Raw genomic sequence first — 25169 nt, 5'->3', positions numbered from 1 at the left:
AGAGACAATGACAGGTCATAATAAAACTAATTATTTCTTCATTTAAGTTTAATATGCCTTGGAATGCTATCAGAGAAGATGAGCCGATCAAGAGGCCTTTCTAGCTCTCTCTACCTCTGCTGTCTTACTCTGATTAGAAAATAATAGTACAGCATTCATGAGACCTGTTCACACTACTCGTCTAGTATTAGACTCACACTTTGACCCCGTTCTCACTCACTTTGAAAGTGGTCTTAGTTAGACCGCTCCAGACCGCTCCAGAGGAACGGGTCTTGAGGAACGATTTGCGAGCGTTCACACTCCGAGCAGTTTTTATGGCTCAAACCACTCCACGAGTCAAAGTGGTCTTGTTGCTATAGCAGCTCGGGTAGGCGGGTCAATTTTTTCGCGCGCGGAATCCAAACCGTATGTACCGTACTACATGTTTCGCACCGAAGGTCACTAGCTCACTTCCGTTCAAAGTACGCTTTCCGTTCACACTGCACGTTAGAGCGCTCTTGAGCGCTCTTAATAAGACCCGCTCCTCAAGACCACCTCGGAAGGTGGACTTCTGGAGCGGTCCAGAAGTCTGCTTCCTGGACCACTTTGAGTGTTCTCACTCACTCACCTAAGAACCGCTCCTGAGGAGTGGGTCTTAGTTAGAGCGCTCCAGAGCACTCCAACGAAGTGAGTGAGAACGGGGTCTTTGATTGGCTGCTGTTCAAAGCATGTTCCATTTGATAGGATGTGTACGAAGAGGCTGAGCATCGCAGGAGATGTAACGTTGTTAAGAAGGAAGGGTAGTTAGTAGTTACGTCATGAGGGTAGAATGAGAAGATGATGTGCTTTTGTAAGTGTTTTAATCAAGTTAATTGCGTCATGCCATTAAGTCAAGGTTTTTTAATCAAACCAATTACGTCATGTAGGTAGTGCACTTGCTGGGGCTGACAATGAAGAGCAGTGTTCTTGTATTCAAAGTGAAGTCCTGATTTGGTATACTGTACTGTATTTGCGGTATTTTAATTTCCATGGATTTCGTGCTAAGATCAGCAAGCGCTAATTTTAGAACTCGCGAAAAATATAAGCATGCCTTCTTATGCATGTTTTGAACGGGCTGAATTGTGAGCAACACAAATTTAAGGACTCGGAAATATGTTTTGGGGTCGCTCAGAGCGAAAAATTAATCACGCACAAATAACAGCGTTTACAGTCGGGCATTATATCTCAAAGTAGTCACCCCTCAGACTTCAAGTATAGTTGCTGCAATGCTTTCTCATCTGGTAACTTACACAATGCATTCTCTGTCTTGGAGCTTGATATAAACACAGACCAAACAGTTACATATCATCAGTACATAGCATACATCTAGTTAATGATCCACACCATTCACATGTACACAGTAAATCTCTGGCAGTTTTACTCAATTCAAACCACACAAACACATCCATTTTGTAGTAAAAGGGGGGGGGGGGGCTGGTCAGGATTCAGATCGCTTCGTCTCTATTCATACATGTACAAATGTATATCTTAAGGTTGATTATACATCTTCCTCTTTGTTCTCTTTTATAGTTATCATGAAAAACATAAAATAAGATATGAGTATTAAAGACATAGACATATTGCTTTGAGCTTATCATGAGCACTAGTCTCATTTGTCAGACATGTTATCTTAAGTTTACATAAGCTAGAAAGGTCATACTGAGGTCATTCCTGAATCTATCAATCATATATGTCTGTTATAACATTCTTCCCTGGGACATTTTCTCTTTCTTTTATTTTGTCACAAATGAAGAATAAGGTTAAGAATTTTGGCTATGATTACGTTGAGAGATAGGTTTAGGCTTATTGTTATGTTTAAAGTTACTTTCTGGATATTGCTTGGGGGTGGGTTAGGGTTAGTGCTGGGTCTTCATATTATGATTAAAAAACACAGATCGAATCACGAAGGAAGAAAATGAAGGAAGAATTTCTCAAGAAAGGAAGAAAAGGAGATATAAATAATGAGAAGAAAAAAAAAGGGGGGGGGGGTAAAGAGTGAACTCATATACCACAGTTTATAGTCGATTGTATGAAGAAAATGATGTGCATATGTAAATCTCTTCTTGCCTTTAATAGAACACCTAAAAAGCTGATGTAATGAGCATTAGATGTAAGGTTATATACATAGCTCAGTTAATCGTCTAGAGCAGGCCTAGAGAGCTGAGTTAATTGGTGTGTTATTAGATCTCAGCGTATAGAGCCTTCACGCTCTGTAGGCCATGCAGAAATCTTCACACCTATCCTTCTATATATGGCAAGATATTAACCCCCCTACCCCCTCACCCAATTACACCCTGCATTCCACCAATCACAATGCTTTGTCCTAGGGTCCTGATGACTTAATGCATTTACCATATTCTTCAAGATCAAGAGAAAGGGCATTCCAAAGGGTTCAACAGAAAACATCCTCTTTTGTTAATTGCCCCAAACCCATACTTCTTAAAGTATCACATCTAAACCAGAATACAATATATTAATCCCCAGTTAAGTGTCGGTAAGGATTTACTTATTTTCATTTGTTATCTTATTAAATCACTGCGTTTATATTCTTCTAATATGTAATGTTTGATTAAGTGTACCTACATGTAGGTCAAGAAGGCTGTGTATATACGAGCTATTGTCATTGGCAGTCACATACTTATTGTTGGAAGCTGATATATTATTATCCAGGTTGTAGATATACAGGCAGTCAGCCATGAGGTGTATCCATCTTCAGGAATCACCTTTGAAGACAAAACAAACAATCATAGCTTCTTCAAACAGCTGTCTTAGACATATGCTCAGCCTGATTCCAGGAATGGGTTCATATCTACTGATGAGAGCATTTAGTGATCAACCAATAGTCTCATTTGTTTAGTGTGATGTCTGGTTTTTAATGTCACAATGAAATGCCTAGTTCATTTTTCAGCTTTTTGTATTAACCTTTATATGCCCAAAGACCATTATTGCATTTAATTACATTTAATTGTATTTTAGTTGTATTTAATTGCATTTAATTACTTTTGATTGTGTATAATTTTATACATACCTGTACATGTAAAGTGCACATGTATGTAGAGTTGGTTTGATGTGGTTTTTTCTGTTTTTCTTTCACAAATTAATTCCACACAAAGAAAAAGTCCAGATTTTGACATTTTAAAATATTTGTGAAGTCTCCTTCTTGTGGAATGTCTGGATAAGTGTATGCTAGAATATGAAATAAGGACTTGATGAAACTATTGTTATTATTAATATCCATATTCCATCTGAGATGTGAGTTATACCTGGTGTAGAACATGACTTGTGCTTGTGCAAGTACATGTCAGGTATGAAACAAAGACTAGGTTACATTATGTAAATTGCCATGGGCTATATAACATGTTAGTTTGTGATGTGCGTTTGAGAGGTAATGGACCATTTGTATTGGTGGGGCAATACAAGTCTGCACACTTACTGTATTGAATATGAGTGGCAAAGCAATATGGGTAGACACCTCAGAGTTTAATTGTGAAAGGATTTTGAACAGGAGAGTGGGAACAACATTGAAGGAGAGAGAGAGAGAGTGCCATGTTTTTTGTTGGGGGGGGGGGGGGGGGATGGATGGGTGGGAAGAGGGTAGATTGATGCATACAAATGTAAGCAGTTAATACATGTACATGTTATGTATTTTATTAATAATAACTGTCTCTTACGGTCTTCTATCTCATTTGAAACTTATGAAGCACATGAATATGACTATTTCTCTGAATGATGATATTTTCTACCATCTATTGAAAACCTGATGTCATTTTTCTTCCAATCATATATACACTGTATGTGATATAGTTTTCTTCTCATTCATCCATATTTCTTTTTATATTTTGTCTCGTGCAGGAATTTGCAACATTAACGAAGGAGCTTAACCAGGCCAGGGAACAGCTGCTGGAGAGAGAAGAAGAGATCTGTGAACTCAAGGCAGAGAGAAATAACACAAGGGTAAGCATAGATGGATGGATGAATGGATGGATGGAGGGATAGATGGAGGGAGGGAGGGAGGGAGGGAGGGAGACGGACGGATAGACAAACACTTACATTAATGGACAGGTGAAAAATACTGAGAGGAAGAGATCTAAAAAAGAACTCTGATATACCAACAGGAAAATAGATCACACCTTGCATTTATTTTAGCAAATAAACATGACAAGTAACACAGGTACGTACACAGGTACTGTACGTGGAAATAACAAAGATAGAAAAGTGAGAGATAGAGAGTTCTCAATTATTCAAGATAATGTGATGTTTCCATGAAGCCCATCTAATATCTGATCTCATAGTCATCACCTTGAACACCTCGCCTCCTGAGAGACACCTAACACATATTTTATGTTGTGTCATATCAGTTATCACACCTTGTTATAATGAGAACAGACATGCTACCATTCTTTATGTCATGTCAATTTCATGCCTAGACGGTGGGCGTGCGCCTTGATTTGACGCATGGCCATGTTTTCAATTTCCGACTGCTTCCTTCCCATAGTGTGCTGTACATGCATAACCATTCCAGGCAGGAATATTGAACCAGGCCTGATTGTGAACAAGAACGGAAAATTATCAAGATACTCAACACAAACAAACATATAGGTCACACGAAGCAACATTTAATTAGTATTAGTCTGTTATGTACAGATCTCAGTTTGTGCCTTTGTGGCTTGGACTGGGTGGATGTCTTGAGCAGTGATACATGAATACATTGCTATTAATCAAAGGGGTCCTTTTTTATAAATCATAATGTTTAGACAGAGGTCGTCTAAAATTGTGTTTCAAGTTTGACATGAAAAGAAGCATTTAGGGCTAGAATTGAACATTATTAACAGTATACAGCATAACATTCATTTACTTGTAGATACAAAGTATGAAGGAAAAACAAATCAATTTTTTTTTTCTGTAGTGTCTCTATGGAAGTATCTACGTGTATGTATATAAACCCTCGAGGGGTTGATGTTTCAAGGAAAGTAAATTAATAGTGTAGATGAAGGTTCATAGAGAAACATCTTCCTTTGTTAGATTCTCTTTAGCCTTCAATATTTTTTGTAACAGATATGTCTCACTTCACTCATAAGCTACTAATGTAAATCTTGCATGTCTTCTGCTCGTGCTAGACATGTTTCTGCAATGCTTTCCAAGCATCATGACTTGTCATACTTTGTTGATATATTGTTGTATTTTGATGTAATTTTTGTGTATGTTTATTCTTGCTGTTTCCCTTACTTTTATATTGGGGATGTTATGTGAATGCAAATTGTGCTTTGAATATTCGTATATTCTGTGTTGTTTTAGAGGTTGTATTGGAGCAATTAAGATGTACTTGGTTCTTAGCTTATTAGGTGATTTGTTTTGAATCACATTTATTTATTTTCTTCATGATTTGGTGTGTTAGAGTTGGGATAATATGGGATAATGGGATAAAAGAGATACTAAAATGAATTCATGAACTGTTGATCTTCAAACCTTGAATTGTTTGATGTTTTCCCCACAGTTACTGCTAGAGCATCTTGAATGTCTCGTGTCTCGTCACGAGCGTTCGCTGAGGATGACCGTCGTCAAGCGCCAAGCATCGTCGCCCGCCGGCGTGTCCTCAGAGGTCGAGGTCTTGAAAGCTCTTAAATCTCTCTTTGAACATCACAAAGCTCTGGATGAGAAGGTCAGAGAGAAGCTCAGGGTCGCTCTCGACAGGGTCAACTCACTGGAGGGAGAGGTCGAGAGGTCACATGGAGAGGTGAGAGGTCAAAGGTTATTCATGTTGCAGAAAGCAGTCTGATTTGTGTATGAGTGATTTCAATGAGAGAGAAGAAAGAGAGAGAGAGAGAGAGAGAGAGAGAGAGAAAAAGGGGGGGGGGGGGTAACTTCTAGTCATATCTCCGATGAAAATGAAGCTTATTTTGGTGATGTAATTTGTTACAGCATAGACTACACATGAACCTACTGAGTACTGAATCTCATTCCAATATGGTGTAATACAGGATCTACCTGATTTACATCATTATATAAATAATAGGAAATGCACTGAAGTCAAATAGTCAGATGTCAAGAGGTCAAAGGTTATCTTCCACTCTTGATGGGGTGACGTTTGGGGTGCAGTTTGGGTATTTACCGCCCAACCCTGGTGTAAGTTGAATGATTGGAGTGTTGTGTAGCTACTTAAACATGTAACTTGCTTAACTTTTCTCACCTTTTGCAAACTTTCCTTTCCTGTTCCTCTGCCTTTCTGTTTTCAAAGAAGGGTTGATTACCCTGTAAGGCAGTATGTTTGGAGCCTGAGGGGCATTAATGCATACTTGAATATAGAGTTAACGTCCTTCTGGCTCTGCCCTGAACAGTGGGAGTGAATATAGAGTTAACGTCCTTCTGGCTCTGCCCTGAACAGTGGGAGTGAATATAGAGTTAACGTCCTTCTGGCTCTGCCCTGAACAGTGGGAGTGAATATAGAGTTAACGTCCTTCTGGCTCTGCCCTGAACAGTGGGAGTGAATATAGAGTTAACGTCCTTCTGGCTCTGCCCTGAACAGTGGGAGTGAATATAGAGTTAACGTCCTTCTGGCTCTGCCCTGAACAGTGGGAGTGAATATAGAGTTAACGTCCTTCTGGCTCTGCCCTGAACAGTGGGAGTGAATATAGAGTTAACGTCCTTCTGGCTCTGCCCTGAACAGTGGGAGTGAATATAGAGTTAACGTCCTTCTGGCTCTGCCCTGAACAGTGGGAGGATACAGGATTCTTGTTATATTGTAGCGTGGTAAGGATGGCTCCATTGATGATGGTGTAAGAGGATGGGGTGTTAAGCTCTAAGGACGATGGATGGGGTGTTTGGAATACCAGATGCAGGTTGGTTGTGGTGTTAGGGTTACGGGATGCAGGATGGATGAGATTCTGATTAATTGGATTGGTGGTCTTAAGGGGTGAAAGAAGATACCAACTACCTTGTACTTATAACACTATCACATCTAGCCTGGGTCTACCTGTATACAGAGATAGAGAGAGAGAGAGAGAGAGAGAGGATACCAACTACCTTGTACTTATATCACTATTACATCTAGCCTGGGAGAGACAGAGAGAGAGAGACAGACAGAGAGAGAGACAGACAGAGACAGACAGAGACAGAGACAGACACAGAGAGAGAGAGAGAGAGAGAGAAGGGGGGGGGGGTTAAATTCTAATCATATCTCTGATGAAAATAAAGAAGATTATTTTATTTTGTGATTTGTTACAACATAGACTACACATGGACCTTTCAATTATTAACTTCTTCTTTCACTGCTTCTACATTCTCTCTCTCAAAATCAATAATGTGATTATCACACATGGGTATTACTAGAATATGATAAATGTAAGATGAGATTAAACCTCTTAATAGAAAATGCTTGTATTCACAGAAGGATGAAAAAGGTTTTAAAACAAAACAAAAACAACCATTATCACTTGATGATCACAGACCTGCCAACCAGTACGATTTTGTTGTATTGTCATACGATTTTTAGAAGCAAATATATACAACAGTATGGTTTTCCTCAATAAAATTAGATTTTCAAAACCCCTCATGACTTCATGATCATCTGTCATGAAAATACAGATCATATACACATAGACACCAAACTGAATACAAATACATGGGAAAAAAAAACTTAAAGATGACATATAAAACAAAGTAAAGAGAGAAAGCTAATACAAAATACATATATAAACATATGTAACAATTGTCATATGAATGAATAAGGAACAACAAGATTAAATTAAAAAGCCATGATAATGAAAATAACAGAATGAACATTTTTACAGTATGAAAAGCGTTAAGCCGACAAGGTTGTCTAAGCTATAATACATGCACTTGTATTTTTTGATTAACCAACACCATCCCAATAACTGAGTCATTTTCACTTGTAGAATTAATAACAAAACAAAAATTGATGAAAGTAATTGATGAAACTACCGCACCCTAACACTGTTCAATGTTGAAGGTACGGATGGGCCCTGTACAATGTATACATGAAAGGTATAGGAGCAAACAGAAGGAAGTGAAATTAGACGAGAAAGAGAGAGAGAGAGCAAGCGTCGTTAAAATAATTTGTGAAGCCATGAAATTGGTTGTGATACATAAAGCAGCTGTATATGAGTACATACATGATACATGATAAGATGTGAGAGTGTGGAGAGAGAGAGGAAAGACTGGATCGATTTAAAGACTCCAATCAATGTTAGAGCGTGTAACGAGCTGGAGCTAGCTAGCTAGCTGGCCTATCATAAGGCATGTCCTCATCAGCTCCAGATCGCCAAATAGCGGGCTGATCTGGGAAATAATTCAGAAGTTACAAATTGCGTCTTCATCAGCTCGAGATTCGATCTCGAAACTTGAAACTCGACCTTGAGAAATTAGCTCAAGATATTTTGCTAAGCGTTCGCGCATAGTGCGAGTCTTTGGGCTAGTGAAGTCACACCGGACAAATAGCAGGATATTTTGCCAAATAGTGGGATATTTTGCAAACTATCCAAATTTATCTTGGGATGATTATTCCCACCAAATATCCCGCTAATTGCATCTTCGGGCTGATGAAGATGCAAACTAACTGGATAATTTGCGATCGGGATAGTTGAAATAGCGGGATATTTGGCAATCTCAAGCTGATGAAGACAGGCCTATATTGACCACTCACCCATACCTCCCTACTCTCTACTGCTAGTCTAAGGTCACAGGGAAACATATCAAAAGATTACTCTTATGTCTCCAAAATGATGAGAAAAATATATGTTCCAGTCTATTCTATGTACAGAGCATGCTCATTACTTTGCATCCAACATTATCAACTCATTGACAGACATTGTTTACTTGTAATGCAAGGTGCATGATAGAAAATGAACATCTCACTTTTGATATCTTTTTTTTAAGCCACAACTCCTTTTACTTCCATTTTTTTTTGCCATTGCAAGATTTAACATGTATTTGTGGAAAACCCTTGATTTCTTCATTTGATGACAGAAGGAATGAATGAAGAGAGAGAGAAAGCGAAAGAAAAAGAGAAAGAGAAATAGAGATAGATAGAAAGAGATGGAGTGAAAGAAAAAGAGAAAGAGAAACAGAGAGAGAGATAAAGATAGAAAGAGATGCAAAAAGAGAGAGAGAGTAAGAGGGAGAGAAATATAGATAGATAGAAAGAGATGGAGAGAGGGAGAAAGAGGAAGACAAAGAGAGAGAGAGAGACATTGTTGGCCATCGTATACTAATTACCATCCTACCTTTCCATTGTGTTCACTCTACACAACATGACCTTACTTTCCTTGTCATTGTCATTGGGTGATGGGGGATTTAAAGGGAAGGATCAACTCTTCCATGACCCATAAATATGAGCTTGAATTCTGTGCTAAGTTGTTTGTTTTGTTTGCCTATTTTGGAGCCAGAAGGGCTCATATCATTGTACACAGAGTTCATGGCCTTCAGGGTCCTGTTTCATCAAACTTGATATCAATAACAAGTTAGGATCTAGTTGCTATGAGGCACTCAAATCCTTTCATTTGATTGGCTGTGAGCAGATTTGTCACAGATCTGTGGCAGTTGTTGTTGATAACAAGTTTGATCAAACAGGGTCCAGGCTCAAGGCAAATTATATAATGCATTTATGGAGGTGAGAACCTCAGTGGAAAACAATGCTCGGGAGCAGAGACTGACACAGTTTTGACAAATTTCAAAAAGAGCATCGGTAAAGTTGTAAAAAGTATCTGTGAAATAATCAATGTAGTGGAAAAAATGCTTGGGAGCAGAGACTGACACAGTTTGGAAAAATTCAAAAAGACCGTCGGTAAAGTTGTAAAAAGTATCTGTGAAGTAATCAATGTAGCAATGGTTTAATGATAACCTTATGGTTAATTAAGCTTGATAATGTATTTTCCCACTCCTGATAAACTAATTTGAGGTATTATAAGTTCATATCTTCTCTAGATCATGCAGTGTCTCTTCTTCACTTGTCTTGTGATGATGATATCTGTTTGGTGTTGAGTTATTTATGCTTCATAACTATATAAGTAATAATTAGTGGTAGATTTATTTGTACATGTATATCTCTCTCTCTCTCTCTCTTTCTCCTGTCTCTCTCTCCCCTGTCTCTCTCTCCTCTCTCTCTCTCCTCTCTCTCGCTCTTCTCTCTCGCTCCTCTCTCTCTCTCTCCCCCTCTCTCTCCCCTCTCTCTCCCCCCTCTCTCCCCCTGTCTCTCCCCCCTCTCTCTCTCTTTCCTCTCTCTCTCTTTCTCTCTCCGCTCTCCCCTTCTGTCTGTGTGTGTGTGTGTGTCTCTCTATACACATATCAGGGAGGGGGGAGGGGTCAACTGAATCACATCACCACCCTTCCAGGTCAGAGATTCAGATAAACTTCTTCATCTAATACTTAGAGCTGTGCTCTCAAAGCCCTTTTAATATTTGATATCTCTGTAGCCCACTGATGATTGTAGCAGCTTGCCATCTGAGCTTCATCATCATCATCATGCTTTCATTTCTCCTCTCACCCATCTCATATTTCACGTCTCATATTCTCATCGCAGGCCGGTCGGCCCAACTCTTTTCCACCCAACCCGCAATGAGCTGCTGAAAGACAATCAATAGGAAGAGGGCTTTTTAAAATCCATTTTGGAAACAATATTGGAACATGAGTGGTTTTCTTAAATGGAGCTAATTATTGTGTAAGATACACTGCAGCAACAACAATTATTAGAATAATTATATCAATGAGTTATTGTTTATGATTTTGTATCAGTTTCCATGTATTTGATATCAGCATGCTGTGGGTGTGTGTGGATGTACTATTAACCCTAAGGCTTAATACAGGGATCACCTGGTCCACGTAGATAAAGGGTTATAATAAGCAAAATATGACAGGGATTTTAATTTTGAAAACATTCCTCTCTCTTTAAAAAAAAGAAATAATATTACCCCTTTCCCTTAGCTTGGTCTCCTTCCCCTCTCAGTTCAATAAAGCTTTGTTATTCTGTATGTCATTCAACATCCAGAGAGCCTTTTTCGAAATACAAAATGATTTAAAATAAACGATATGCATTTTTGTGGATATTTTGCAGATATCATGCCATTACAATGTAAGCATGGTATGCATTTAGATATACCATTGAGAATGAAGGCAAACATTTCAATATATACATTTATTTATATAGCTTCTTCTTTTTTTTGGGGGGGGGGGGGGTTGGGCAGTCTTTCTCTCTATAAAGGTTCCTTGTAGTCATTACAATGTAATGTAATCTGATTTATAAGAAATGAAAAGACATGTAATGCCTACAAGGGGGGGGGGGATGGGGGAGGGGTGACACATAGAAAGGTTTTGTCTGATGATTTCCCTTCAAGGTATACAGGAAACATGTAATCTGATATGACAAATCTGAAAAAGTGTTTAGGAACATGGCAGGTTGCATACAGTTGAGTGTGTTTTTGATGCCTACATGCAATGATTGCAGCATGTTCTTACAAGGGGGGGGGGGGGGGGGGTTATTCCATTGTATAAAGGTTTTTTTCTTGATAATGTTGTTCCCTTGAGGAGTATAAAGGTAGCATGTAATCTGATTACCAATCTTACTCTGTTCTCATACCGTGTTCTCCTACTCTTTCTCCAATGCACTCTAGATGCAATTCAATACACTACCTTGCTTGTAATGTCCTTTCCTCCTTCTAGCTATTCATCTCATTCCTACATAATTGAGTTTATTTCATAACATCTCCTTTTCCCCTTTGTATTACTCTATCTCATTCCAGCTTCCTACATAAATGAGTTTATTTCATAATCTATTTCTTATCCTTTTCTTGTGTGTGGCCTTTCTAAGTTTCTCTTTTCAGACTCAGAAGAATATTCAATACCTGTAGGATGATACAAGACCTTCATTTTATGTGTTCCCCCTTATCAAATGCCTTGTCTCATTTTTATTTATTTGTTTTAGTTAAGTTATAAGTTTATATAAATGATTGGCCTCGTTGTCCAGTGAGAGATTTAACAATGCATACATGTAAGACAAAAATACTGGTTTTAAGAACAAGACAATGCCAACATGAGATTAGTTTTATGTCCAATTTGGGCAATGTTTCACCCAAGAAGATGACCTCATGCTACAAGCTGATCCAAAAGTTACCCAGACTTGGTCTTGCACACATTTACTGTCTTCACCTATTCATCATTTTCACATGGTGTTTCCTTTTCTATTGTTTGTTTGATGTGATGAAGTAAATCTAATTGTTGCTCATACACACAGCATAGGATATTACAGAGCATAGGATATTACACAGCATAGGATATTACACACCATAGGATATCACACATCATAGGATATTACAGAGCATAGGATATCACACATATGATATTACACAGCATAGGATATTACACAGCATTGGATATTACACAGCATTGGATATTACACACCATAGGATATTACACAGCATAGGATATTACACAGCATAGGATATTACACAGCATTGGATATTACACAGCATTGGATATTACACAGCATAGGATATTACACAGCATAGGATATTACACAGCATTGGATATTACACAGCATTGGATATTACACACCATAGGATATTACACAGCATAGGATATTACACAGCATAGGATATTACACAGCATTGGATATTACACAGCATTGGATATTACACACCATAGGATTATACACAGCATAGGATATTACACAGCATAGGATATTACACAGCATAGGATATTACACAGCATTTGATATTACACAGCATAGGATATTACATGGCATAGGATATTACACAGCATAGGATATTACATGGCATAGGATATTACACAGCATAGGATACTACATGTACACAGCATAGGATATTACAGAGCACAACACAACATCACTAGTACAAATACTGTTCCCTTATGGAAAAACGATCAAAAACAAATTTGAATTCTTAAAATATTTAGTTATACTGTCTCTTATTTTTAAGCTTTTTTGTCATATTTGTAATATACTAAATGTGTAATATTTACTGCATGCTGAAGGATCTTTCCAATATAATTTCCAATTACCTATAATACGAGGGATCTAAATTGAATGAAATCTTGAACAAATGAGAACATAATTTGAGACAATTACTCGAATTATAATTGATTATCATTACGTTGAAAATAAGAATTTACAAAATCTTATACCGGTATTCATCAATTTTTTCAGACCTTTATTTTTCTCTTCAAAATATTTTACTTATTTCAATCAATATATTATTTTATAGATTATGTTCACGTTTTTCTATCTCTGTCTGAGGTTATTAGACTATATTCATACATGTACCTTTTGCTTGAGAGTGCGGCTGAACTTGTTGAAATCTAGTACATGTAAGAATAAGCATTATTGTATGTTGCTATGGTAACATGCTTTTTGCTCCATCTGTATGTTTGCTCAATAAAGGTAGGTCTTAATGCTGGGAAGATTGGGACTATTTTGACATGTATGCTCTCATGGTGCATGACCATTAGGGAATACGCTGTATGAATCTTTGATTAGATACACGCTAAATACTTAGACATATTGAGTTTTTTTCCCCATTTATTTCGGTTTTATTTCAAGTCGTACTGTCTCTGTACCCCTTTGTCCTCTCTCGCTCTTTCTCTCTTTCTCTTTCTGTCTCCCTCTTATCATTATCTACCCCATCTGTCTGTCCCTCTCTTTTATTTCTCTCTCCTCTCCCTTATATTTTGAATTGTTTCTTTATTTCTTACTCTCTTACTCATTCGCTCTCTTTCTCGTTCGCTCTCTTTATCTCGCCCTCTATATCTCTCTCATCTCTCCCTCCATATAAGGGATTGTTTCTTTATCTCTTACTCTATTACTCACTCCCTCTCTTTACCTCTCTCTCTCTGTCCCTCTGTATCTCTCTCTGTGTCTCCCTCTTTCTCTCTCTGTCTCTTTTTCTCTCTCTCTCTCTCTCTCTCTTTCTCTCTGTATGTGTCTCTCTCTCCCTGTGCCAGTTTGCTGCCAGAAAGGTAGGTTTAATGAAAGCCGCCAGTCTGCCAGCACACTGATGTTTTATTTACATAGTGAGATGACATGAGTAGTACCAGGCTGGATGTTATTAATTTATCTATTGATCTGCTACAAGGATACTGCAGTAAATAACTAGGGAGATAGGTTAGTTACTAGTCTCCTTCTCTGTACTGGTGTATTGAGTAACCATGGCATGATATTGATATAGGAATCTAATTGAAGGGACACTGTACATGTTGGTTTCTTTGAGGAGATCATGAAGCTGGATAATACGTGGGTTAAGGAGCAGGATAATACGTGGGTTAAGGAGCAGGATAATACGTGGGTTAAGGAGCTGGATAATACGTGGGTTAAGGAGCTGGATAATACGTGGGTTAAGGAGCTGGATAATACGTGGATTAAGGAGCTGGATAATACGTGGGTTAAGGAGCAGGATAATACGTGGGTTAATGAGCAGGACAATACGTGGGTTAAGGAGCAGGATAATACGTGGGTTAAGGAGCAGGACAATACGTGGGTTAATGAGCAGGATAATACGTGGGTTAAGGAGCTGGATAATACGTGGGTTAAGGAGCTGGATAATACGTGGGTTAAGGAGCTGGATAATACGTGGATTAAGGAGCTGGATAATACGTGGGTTAAGGAGCTGGATAATACGTGGGTTAAGGAGCTGGATAATACGTGGGTTAAGGAGCTGGATAATACGTGGGTTAAGGAGCAGGATAATACGTGGGTTAAGGAGCTGGATAATACGTGGGTTAAGGAGCTGGATAATACGTGGGTTAAGGAGCTGGATAATACGTGGGTTAAGGAGCAGGATAATACGTGGGTTAAGGAGCTGGATAATACGTGGGTTAAGGAGCTGAATAATACGTGGGTTAAGGAGCTGGATAAAACGTGGGTTAAGGAGCTGGATAAAACGTGGGTTAAGGAGCTGGATAATACGTGGGTTAAGGAGCAGGATAATACGTGGGTTAAGGAGCTGGATAATACGTGGGTTAAGGAGCTGGATAATACGTGGGTTAAGGAGCTGGATAATACGTGGGTTAAGGAGCTGGATAATACGTGGATTAAGGAGCTGGATAATACGTGGGTTAAGGAGCAGGATAATACGTGGGTTAAGGAGCAGGATAATACGTGGGTTAAGGAGCAGGATAATACGTGGGTTAAGGAGCTGGATAATACGTGGGTTAAGGAGCTGGATAATACGTGGGTTAAGGAGCTGGATAATACGTGGGTTAAGGAGCTGGATAAAACGTGGGTTAAGGAGCAGGATAACACATGGGTTAAGGAGCAGGATAATACGTGGGTTAAGGAGCTGGATAATACGTGGGTTAAGGAGCTGGATAATACGTGGGTTAAGGAGCTGGATAATACGTGGGTTAAGGAGCAGGATAATACGTGGGTTAAGGAGCAGGATAATACGTGGGTTAAGGAGCTGGATAATACGTGGGTTAAGGAGCTGGATAATACGTGGGTTAAGGAGCTGGATAATACGTGTGTTAAGGAGCTGGATAATACGTGGGTTAAGGAGCTGGATAATACATGGGTTAAGGAGCAGGATAATACGTGGGTTAAGGAGCAGGATAATACGTGGGTTAAGGAGCAGGATAATACGTGGGTTAAGGAGCTGGATAATACGTGGGTTAAGGAGCAGGATAATAGGTGGGTTAAGGAGCAGGATAATACGTGGGTTAAGGAGCTGGATAATACGTGGGTTAAGGAGCTGGATAAAACGTGGGTTAAGGAGCAGGATAACACATGGGTTAAGGAGCAGGATAATACGTGGGTTAAGGAGCTGGATAATACGTGGGTTAAGGAGCTGGATAATACGTGGGTTAAGGAGCTGGATAATACGTGGGTTAAGGAGCAGGATAATACGTGGGTTAAGGAGCAGGATAATACGTGGGTTAAGGAGCTGGATAATACGTGGGTTAAGGAGCTGGATAATACGTGGGTTAAGGAGCTGGATAATACGTGTGTTAAGGAGCTGGATAATACGTGGGTTAAGGAGCTGGATAATACATGGGTTAAGGAGCAGGATAATACGTGGGTTAAGGAGCAGGATAATACGTGGGTTAAGGAGCAGGATAATACGTGGGTTAAGGAGCTGGATAATACGTGGGTTAAGGAGCAGGATAATAGGTGGGTTAAGGAGCAGGATAATATGTGGGTTAAGGAGCAGGATTGAGAGTGGTCTTTAGCAGCAGGTGGTGGTGACTAGTTTATCATGGCTAATTGAATAGATGAATTAAGAACATCTATTTTTGCAAAATCAAGACCAAATCTAAATCTTAACCATGCATTTAACAAATAGAAATGGTACATATCTGTACACTAAAACTTATTCTTTTTTCATTTTGTAATGAGACACTGTGAGTCTACTTTCAACAGTATGTAGTTGTATCATGCTCTGATAGTTTGAATAATCTAAGTATATGTAGGCTTTACTCACAATGTTTGTGCCTTTCGTGCTTTTCTTTTTGTAGTTTTAAATATGATCAGGGAAAAAAATGAATACAAACATTTCGGGGGCTACTTTTCAAGCTTGCTAGCTTGAAAATAACACTCTTTAATTTGTGTTGCATTGAACTCTGTAAATTTTAGGTTTTTTTTTTTTTTTACTTTCGGGGGGTCTTTTGGGCATTTCGGGGGCCCGAGTCCCCGTGTATTTTTTCCATGAATCTGATACTAAATTGTTACATCATCTTTCTCCGATTCTTAAAATGCACACCAATTCTTCTTCTGAAACATCTTTGCATGTCTGTGTACAGGTTTGTAATGATTTAAATGCTGCACCATGCAATATTGATGTTATGATGGATACATACAACGTATTCCCAATAATTATGAGTGGTATTACTAGATGCACTTCTGACGGGGACGGGGCAGAGTCAGAGGGTCTAGCTGTGTCTCGGTATCACAGATTCATATCATAACAAGCCTCTTGCTTCATTTACTTTCATTGATTTATGAGATGGTAGGGGCCTTGGCTGAAATAAGCCAGCATTATTTCCCAGATTGTATGGTGGTCATAAATAGCCAATAGCAATCTGGGTCTGTCAGGCTAGTCAAGATATATGAGAGTGTACTTGAGTGTAGTCGAGATGTATTTGGAGTGGGTTGAACTCAGCCACTGGTATATTGACACATTTCGGTGTGCAAATGAACATATTGCTCTTGAGTGTGTGTAGAAATACTTAACAGGAATGTTTCTTTACCATACACACTTCACATATATGCTTAACATGTTAGATTGAAGCCTGATTGAATACTGAGTGAGTGAGAGCCATACAGACCTGTGCTATCTCTTTAGGTAGGGCTTTTGATTAATGTCCTTCTGGCTCTCATTTCTATTTGATGTGAAACAGTATTTGAATGGAAATGGAAATACTATGTGAGACTTTGATGGTATATATAAAGAGCTTTGCAAATATGGACTAAAACTGGCTTCTGGGTGAATTTTTTTGAATCAAAACCTTGCATAAGACCAGGGTCCCTTTCTCATCTAAATGCTGTATCTTACAAAACACCTGTATAACTGGGTGAATTTATTTGGAACAAAACCTTGCAAAAGAACCAGGGTCCCTTTCTCATCTGAATTCTGTATCTTACAAAACACCTGTATAACTGGGTGTGGCTTATTGTGGGTTTATATGACATATGTTTATACGTTATATTTGCATTAGTATAAACAGTGTATAACATACAGAGGTCCTTCTGTTGAGGTCCTCCTGTAGGGGCCACCTGTCAACACCTTGAGAGATTTAAGATCCTTTGTTTACACCTTCTTGTTCCTGATCATGACTCCATCCTATCTCAGAGTGTTTAGCTCAACCTGTCTCTAACCATGCACCTAACCATGCTCTAATGATTATAAATCTAACATTCATTGACAAGGAAAGAAACCATGTCATCACCTTCTGCTCTCTCACTCTCTCTCTCTCTGACTCTCTCTATCTCTCTCTCTCTGTGACTCTCTCTTTCAATCTCTCTGACTCTGACTCTCTCTCTGACTCTGACTCTCATTCTGTATCTGACCCTCTCATTCTCTCTTTCTCTCTTACTCTCTCTTTCTCTCTCACTCTGTCTCTCGCCCTCTCTCTTCCTTTCTCTCACTCTCACTCTCTGTAACTCTATCTGACTCTCTCTCTCTCTCTGACTCTGACTCTCATTCTCTCTCTAACTCTCTCTCTCTCTCTCTCTGACTCTGTGTTCGGATGCAGAGATCTACTGTGAACCCAAAGACATATGATATAAAGAGCTAAAGGCTGCTGCAGACTAGACCATGATACTTCATTAGCTTAATGTATTGTGATGTAAAGCAGCTCTTACATGATCAAGGCTAGTCATCCCAACATCAGACCACGTACTGCAAGCCTTATACAACTACATTGTGAAGGTCATTGCCATGTGAACTGAAATTTAGTAAAAATGAATTCCTCTTCAGTATTAAGGTCTTGATTTTCATATAAATACTATTCATACACTTACTAATCATACAATTTTGGATGGGATATTTTTAAAGGAAAGCCCAACTATCTCCCCATTAGCACACAGTCACGTGATTGTTCTGACATTACTACAATGGGCAGATCACTGGTAAGAACAAACATGTAGATACAGGCAAGTCCATTCATAGAGCTGAATGTATTGTGTATGCACAATGACATTTGCAATTAGGTTCACAAAGGATTACTTACATGTTCATTTTTTTTCCATTTTGTTATGTGAAAGAAGGAACGCATCTTTATTGAGGCACATGAGCAAGGTCTGTTGAAAATCTCAATTTTTACGATGATATGTTAACGCAAACAGAAATATTTACGTAAGACGTAAAGAGAGATTGAAAGTGAGAAGGAAAGAGAGGAAGATGGAGATGGAAGGTGAAGAAAGACAGGGAAGGAGAGATGAATGCGAAGGGAGGGGAAAAACAAGGCATGGAAGGGGGGGGGGGGGAGAAGAGAGAAGAAATGTAAAAAAAAATTGAAATAGAGAGAGAGAGAGGGGAGAGGGAGAGAGAGAGAGAGATAGAGAGAGAGAGAGGAGAGAGAGAGAGAGAGAGAGAGAGAGAGAACATGAGGAGTCCTGTATAGTACCCTCTTGAAGAGATAAATCGTTACAAATCCAGCGTAATGATTGGTGTAAGTTGCCTGCTCTTAGCATTACATTGGCCTTGACACTGAAAGTTAAACCAAGTGACACATTACCTGGCACTATAAAGCCTGTCCTGTGTTGAGTGTCAGAAAGGCAGTCAGTCATTGATTGATCTAAGAGCTAACACCCTTGTAGCTCCTAGCAGATGATATCATTCATGTCCAGTAGACCAGTAACCTTTACAAAGCCCCTCTATCCTATGTATCATTGTGTAACATATATCCAGCCAATGTGAGGAATCAATTCTTCTTAGCAGTGTAGAATGTGTACTCGCTAGCAGCTATGGTAGAGAGCTAGATCTAGGTAACAAACTAGCCCCCTGGCCCCAGTTTCTCGAAAACGATCATGTCTAAGTTCTGGTCTTGTTAATTCTATAACAAATGTTTCAATGGGATGTCTAAGAAGTTATACTTATGATGGTTTCAAGAAACGGCCTCCTGGCCAATTGGTTTCAGTGTTACCCAAGGAAGACCATGTATTTGGAAGCTACATGTAAGGTTGTCATCTTAGCAGACTAGCGAGAAAAGGCGTGTTTTCATTAGCTATAGATTGCCAAATAGTCTGCTATTTCTGATTTGGGAAATAATCCCGAAGTTACAAATCGCATCTTCATCAGCTCGAGATTTGACCTCGAAACTCGACCGCTCAGCGTTAGCGCATAGTGCGAGTCTTCGGGCTGTTGAAGACGCACCGGACAAATAGCGGGATATTTTGCAAACTTTCCCAGGATACATGTATATTAGGATGATTATCCCGTTCAAATATCCCGATTAAATATCTCGCTAATTGCTACTTCGGGCTGATGAAGACATAAGCTAACTGGATAACTTGCGATCGGGAAAGTTGAAATAGCGGCATATATGGCAATCTCGAGCTGATGAAGACAGGCCTAGAGAGTAAACTCCTTTCATGATGAACTCTTGAATTAGACACAAAGTCATAAGGTCATTGGTTGCCTGAGGCTTTGATTATTACCTAGGTGATATCATTACCATATTATTAGTGATCTATGTTTATGGGCTCATACAATTTATTGTCATGGGAAGTGTTTCATGAACAAGTTTGTAAGATAATCTAGAATTGATTTGGAGGCGAGTTGGCTCAGTCGGTAAAGTGTCTGCCTGTTGAACCAAAGATTGTGGGTTCCAATCCAACCCAGGCGAATGACTGCAGCCTGCATTGTATGTTAACATATGTTAATGTATGTTCATACATGCAGGCTATGATAAGTTGAAAACACTCCGTCTCTAGGATAGGACATTAAATGGAGACTGTGTTAGAGGAGAGTCACCGCCTTTGCACGCTAATCCACTGCACTATTCGTATAAGAATAGGGGGAAACCCCGGTGTAGTGGTTCACCTGCACACCCCCAATCAGTTATACCGGGAGGAGAGACCCAAGGGTTACAGTGATTGAGTTTGCTTTTCGCCTCCCAGGCACAGATGATGCCAAATACTGAATAATAATAATAATAATAATAATGGATACTAGACACTTGCCATTCACATTGTAACATCACTGTGAAAGAAGCTCACATGTCTAGTAACCAAAATTACATTTTCGGAAAGAAATACTATGAATATAAGATTACCATTTCAAAATGTTCACCATTGTTTTAAGGGACAAACTGATAATTCTTAATAATAAGGGATCTCTTTTTACCAGGACAGAAATACCAATAACCTTGAGATCATGGATATCCTCAATTTGGAGGAGTAATTCTAAGACACTGCCATCACCTACAGCTAACAAATAAATTATTAATATCCTTACCTAATTTGTTATTTTTTTAAGTTTGTGAAAAATTGATTTGTCACAATTTTTTTCTTGAAAATTTGAAATATTAAAGCTTGAATCCTGAAGTCTTTAAAAGGGCCCTAATTCAACTAGTCCACCTTTCATTCATAAGGGGTATGACTTGTTAAGTTGTAAACTGGATATCCCCTCAATTGTGGTTAGCTAACGGTCTAGTTTGCGTAAGGTTCAACAAAGGTTTGTACAGGTTGGTATAGACTTGTTATAACAGGTGTTTATTGAAATGAAAACCTGGTTGCTCTATTGAGAGTAAAAGAGATGCAGGTGCTATGACATCACAATGCTAAATATGGAATGTTTGTGAGAAAGGAAAGGATAATACCACACTCAGGACAGAACAAACATAAATACATGAGGGTAATCAACGTCACTCAATTAGGTAATTTCAATAGATGAGGTATTTCTATACCAGTGTTGTGGGTGTAATGACGTGAATCGTCTCATCGTCTGTCGAGTATAAAAAGGCACAGAAGATATCATGTTATTCTAATATGTGGGCAGTGTTAAAATCAATTTTAAAGAATGGTAAGGAAAGCCCTTTTTAGATAGATAGAAAGTAGTACTTCTGGCAGGAGTGGGCGTCCTTTTATCCTGTGATTTTTGTCTTCTTCAGAGCCCTTTTTTAGTTTCCTGAGCCTTAATGACCTTGCGTGCGTCCCCCATGTCTTCTGCCACTAGCTGATTCATGTGGGTGGATAGGGAGTACTCTATAGGGGTAGAGAGACAGTAGGCGTGTCTTCATCAGCTCCAGATTCGACCTCGAAACTTGAAACTCGACCTTGAGAAATTAGCTTGAGATATTTTGCTCAGCATTCGCGCATAGTGCGCGTCTTCGGTCTGGGAAAGACGCACCGGACAACTAGCTGGATATTTTGCAAACTATCCCAAGATATCTTGGGATGACAATCCCGACCAAATATCCCGCTAATTGCAACTTCGGGCTGATGAGGACGCAAATTAGCTGGATAGTTTACGATGGGGATAGTTTAAATAGCGGGATATTTGGCAATCTTGAGATAGTGAGGACAGGCCTATTAGGGGCAGAGAGACAGTGAGAGATACAGTGAGAGAGACAGTGAGATATACAGTGAGAGAGACAGTGAGATATACAGTGAGAGAGACAGTGAGAGATACAGTGAGAGAGACAATGAAAGAGACGGTGGGTGAGAGGGGGAGCAAAGGTAACATAAGAGAAGAATGTGCTCTGTTGATACCATATTCTATATTGACTGTTGTAATTTGATAGAGTTCAAGAGGCAATATCTCATGCAATCAAGGAGAGGATAGGGGTATAGTCAACAAACGGTGCTGACTTTATGCGCTCAGGATAGCACCTGGTTTTGAGCAATTCTAGTATGGATCAATAACGAGAAGGCAAGATGTTTGTTATCAACACTGCTAGGGCCTAGTCAACTCAAGTTAGACCCTCTAACATTGCTCATCAATCCATACTCTATTGATGTCTGAATGGAAAGTAATACAATGGTATATCTTTCTTTCTTTCTTCCATGTAACCTTTGGTTGTGCTTGGGTTCATGTTTTTTTTATTCTCTCACATTCTCCTACCTTCACACTCTTCCTTCTCTCCCTTCCTCCCTGCTGCCCTTCTGTTGTAATATATATTGATGTCCTTTAGTGATGTATATCATCCTCACCTTCTCTCTCTCCCCTCTCTCTCTCTCTCTCTCTCTCTCTCTCTCTCTCATGTCCCTCTACCTTCTGCTTTCCTCCGTTGTTCTTCTACTTCGCCCTTTTCCTCTACCCTTCCCCTCCACCATTCTCCCTCTCTCACCCTCTTTCTCCCCCTCTCTCCCCCTCTCTCCCTCCCTCCCCTTCCTTCCCTCTCTCTCCTTCCCTCTCTCTTTCTCTATATCTCTCCCTGCGACTCCCCTCTTCCCTTAGGATATAATCAATATCATTGATATTCTTTTGGGTGCCTTTCTGGTTGTGTTTATAGTTGTGCACATAAGTGAACTCATTTTATTAATTGCAACAAGTCCACCCTATGAGAAGAATGAAATGACTGTTGAGAGCCACAACGGCGTTAATGCTGTGTAAAGTGATGAGTTCAATGCCCTTCTTGCTCCATCCAAACAGACATATTGATGTTAACCAATTCAACATTTCACTTAACCAAGCTATGCTCACACACTCTTAATGAGGTTTCTTTTTCACATTTTAGACCAATGTTCATGCCCCTCAGAACAACTACATTATGTATTGAATAAGATTGGTTAGGCCAGTCTCTTTGTTGTATACGTCTGCTAAGTACCTGAATGGTATTAATAATTTCTGTCTAAATTGCATACCTGCCAATTGTTCAGATTTATTCAATAAAATTCTGATTTTCTGAATTTTTTTTACCAAACATTTCAGAATATTCTTATTTTTCAAATTTGGCTCTTTTTACCATGTGCCGCAATTTGGGAATTTGAGCAAAGAATTTGTACCGGTATACCGATGTTCAATACACATGCACATGTATGCCTGTACCCCTGCAGGGGCCACCACCCCCAAGACCCCCGCTAATGGTACAGATTTCTTCTTTTCCAATGTTGGCCGGTATGATACTGAGTTCATATCTACTGTTGATAGCGTTCTGAAGCAGAAGGGTGTGGTTCACTTTCAAAAAGTATTATAGTTCTATCATTTGCTTTCTTTATGTTTTATTGATTTAAAAAAGACATACTAAATATTTAACTGTAAACAGAACAATAATATTGTAATACACACACTCGAGAAGTACCGGTAGCAAAACAACAAAGAACAAACCAGAAAAAGCAGCATGGAAATCCCTTCAAACTGCACCTTCAATAGGAATTAACAAAAAATTAATATATTTTCTCAATGTTACATCATTTTTTCACAAATTATTCATATGCTTCTCTTATCTCTTATTCTACTTACATGTACATGTAAGCCAACATAAAACAAAACCCAAGTCAGTCATTATTTGATTGCATGTGCTTGCAAGTCAAAACTTCAAACCTGCAAATCTGCTTTATTTGACCTCAAAGAATTCTGTGAATATGCGTGGATGTGATTGTTGATATATTCTGGTGAGAATATCAACTTATTTTTGTCTATTGCCTCAGTGTTTCCGGCTCTGCGTTATATTCTCAACCAATATGAAACCATTAGGAGACTCTCTTGTGCATTGGTCTACATTAGATTGCTTTTCATTGCTTGATAATATTCTATTACTGTCTTGAGAATATTGTTGAGAACCTTAATCCTTTCTTAGTCCAAAGTAGATTAAGTGCCGTGGGCAGTCACTTAATTTCCAATCACAGTAGGATAGCAATGTAACCAAGATGGATTTCATACCAGGCTGTGTTCATACCAGGTTGTGTTCATACCAGGTTGTGTTCATACCAGGTTGTGTTCACCTAGAGATTATCAGGTGACTCCTGGGGGGTGTTTCACAAAGACTAAGATACAAATTTAAGTTGGACTTAACTATGGCAGGTCATTATTGCCCTTAAAAAGTCTTGAACCAGATGTAAAATAGAGGAAAAAACCCTAAAATGATCTTAAAAGTGATCTTTAGACAATATTTTTTACTTTAATAATAAACTTTCAAAAAATATAAATTCTGTAGATTTGTGCTGCCTTGAGAGACCGATGGGTAGAGCAAACAGTGGCATGAACGGCCTGCCATAGTTTAGTTCAACTTAAAGTCGATCTTAGTCTTTGTGAAATACTCCCCCTGGAAGATGAGCCTCTTCAAAGAAAGAAGAATTCAGATATTTCTGCATCCGTCCCAACACTCTGAGGGTCTTCCTCCTACTTTCTAGCATAATTATTCCATGAAATAGTCGTTTGTTCAGATGTAGACCATGAATGTTTGTGCTTTTATCCCAAGAACTGAAACCATCAGAACGTTGGTTTAGTTGTGCGTATGAACATCGCAAGAAGCCATTGGTTTAGATGTACGTATGAACAGGGCAAGAAGCCATTGGTTTAGATGTAGGTTTGAACAGGGCAAGAAGCCATCAATCCGGAGTTGAATAACAATCTACAGGGTTATTATAAGACTCTTCTCATATCACTTCAGAGGTCAATCAGTAAAAGTAATATCATGATTATTATGATATGGTCAAGACGGTTTCAATTGTTATTCATATCAAGATTCCTGGCAATGTTTACCTTGTAAGCTATTGCTTTCGGTTCCCCGTCGCAGATACAAAGAGGAAA

At 38.9% G+C, this 25169-nt stretch overlaps 1 protein-coding gene across 10 annotated transcripts in view; it reads left to right on the top strand.

Annotated features, from left to right (window-relative positions):
• Window positions 1-3826: 3826 nt before the first annotated feature.
• Window positions 3827-25169, top strand: part of LOC593447 (liprin-alpha-2) — a 64672-nt gene continuing 43329 nt past the window's right edge. For 9 of the 10 annotated variants that reach the window (XM_030989049.1, XM_030989047.1, XM_030989053.1 and 6 more), the window contains exons 1-2: window positions 3843-3972; window positions 5513-5752. In XM_030989049.1, the coding sequence (XP_030844909.1) occupies window positions 5567-5752 (186 nt within the window). In that variant the 5' untranslated portion in view covers window positions 3843-3972; window positions 5513-5566. Of the gene's footprint in view, window positions 3973-5512; window positions 5753-25169 lie in introns of all 10 variants that reach the window. The other variant, XM_030989055.1, reaches the window with a different exon arrangement.

Source organism: Strongylocentrotus purpuratus, unplaced genomic scaffold, assembly GCF_000002235.5.
Source record: "Strongylocentrotus purpuratus isolate Spur 01 unplaced genomic scaffold, Spur_5.0 spur5_scaffold_18, whole genome shotgun sequence".
In the NCBI taxonomy this organism is placed as follows: domain Eukaryota; kingdom Metazoa; phylum Echinodermata; class Echinoidea; order Camarodonta; family Strongylocentrotidae; genus Strongylocentrotus; species Strongylocentrotus purpuratus.
This window is presented reverse-complemented; position numbering and strand designations above follow the sequence as displayed.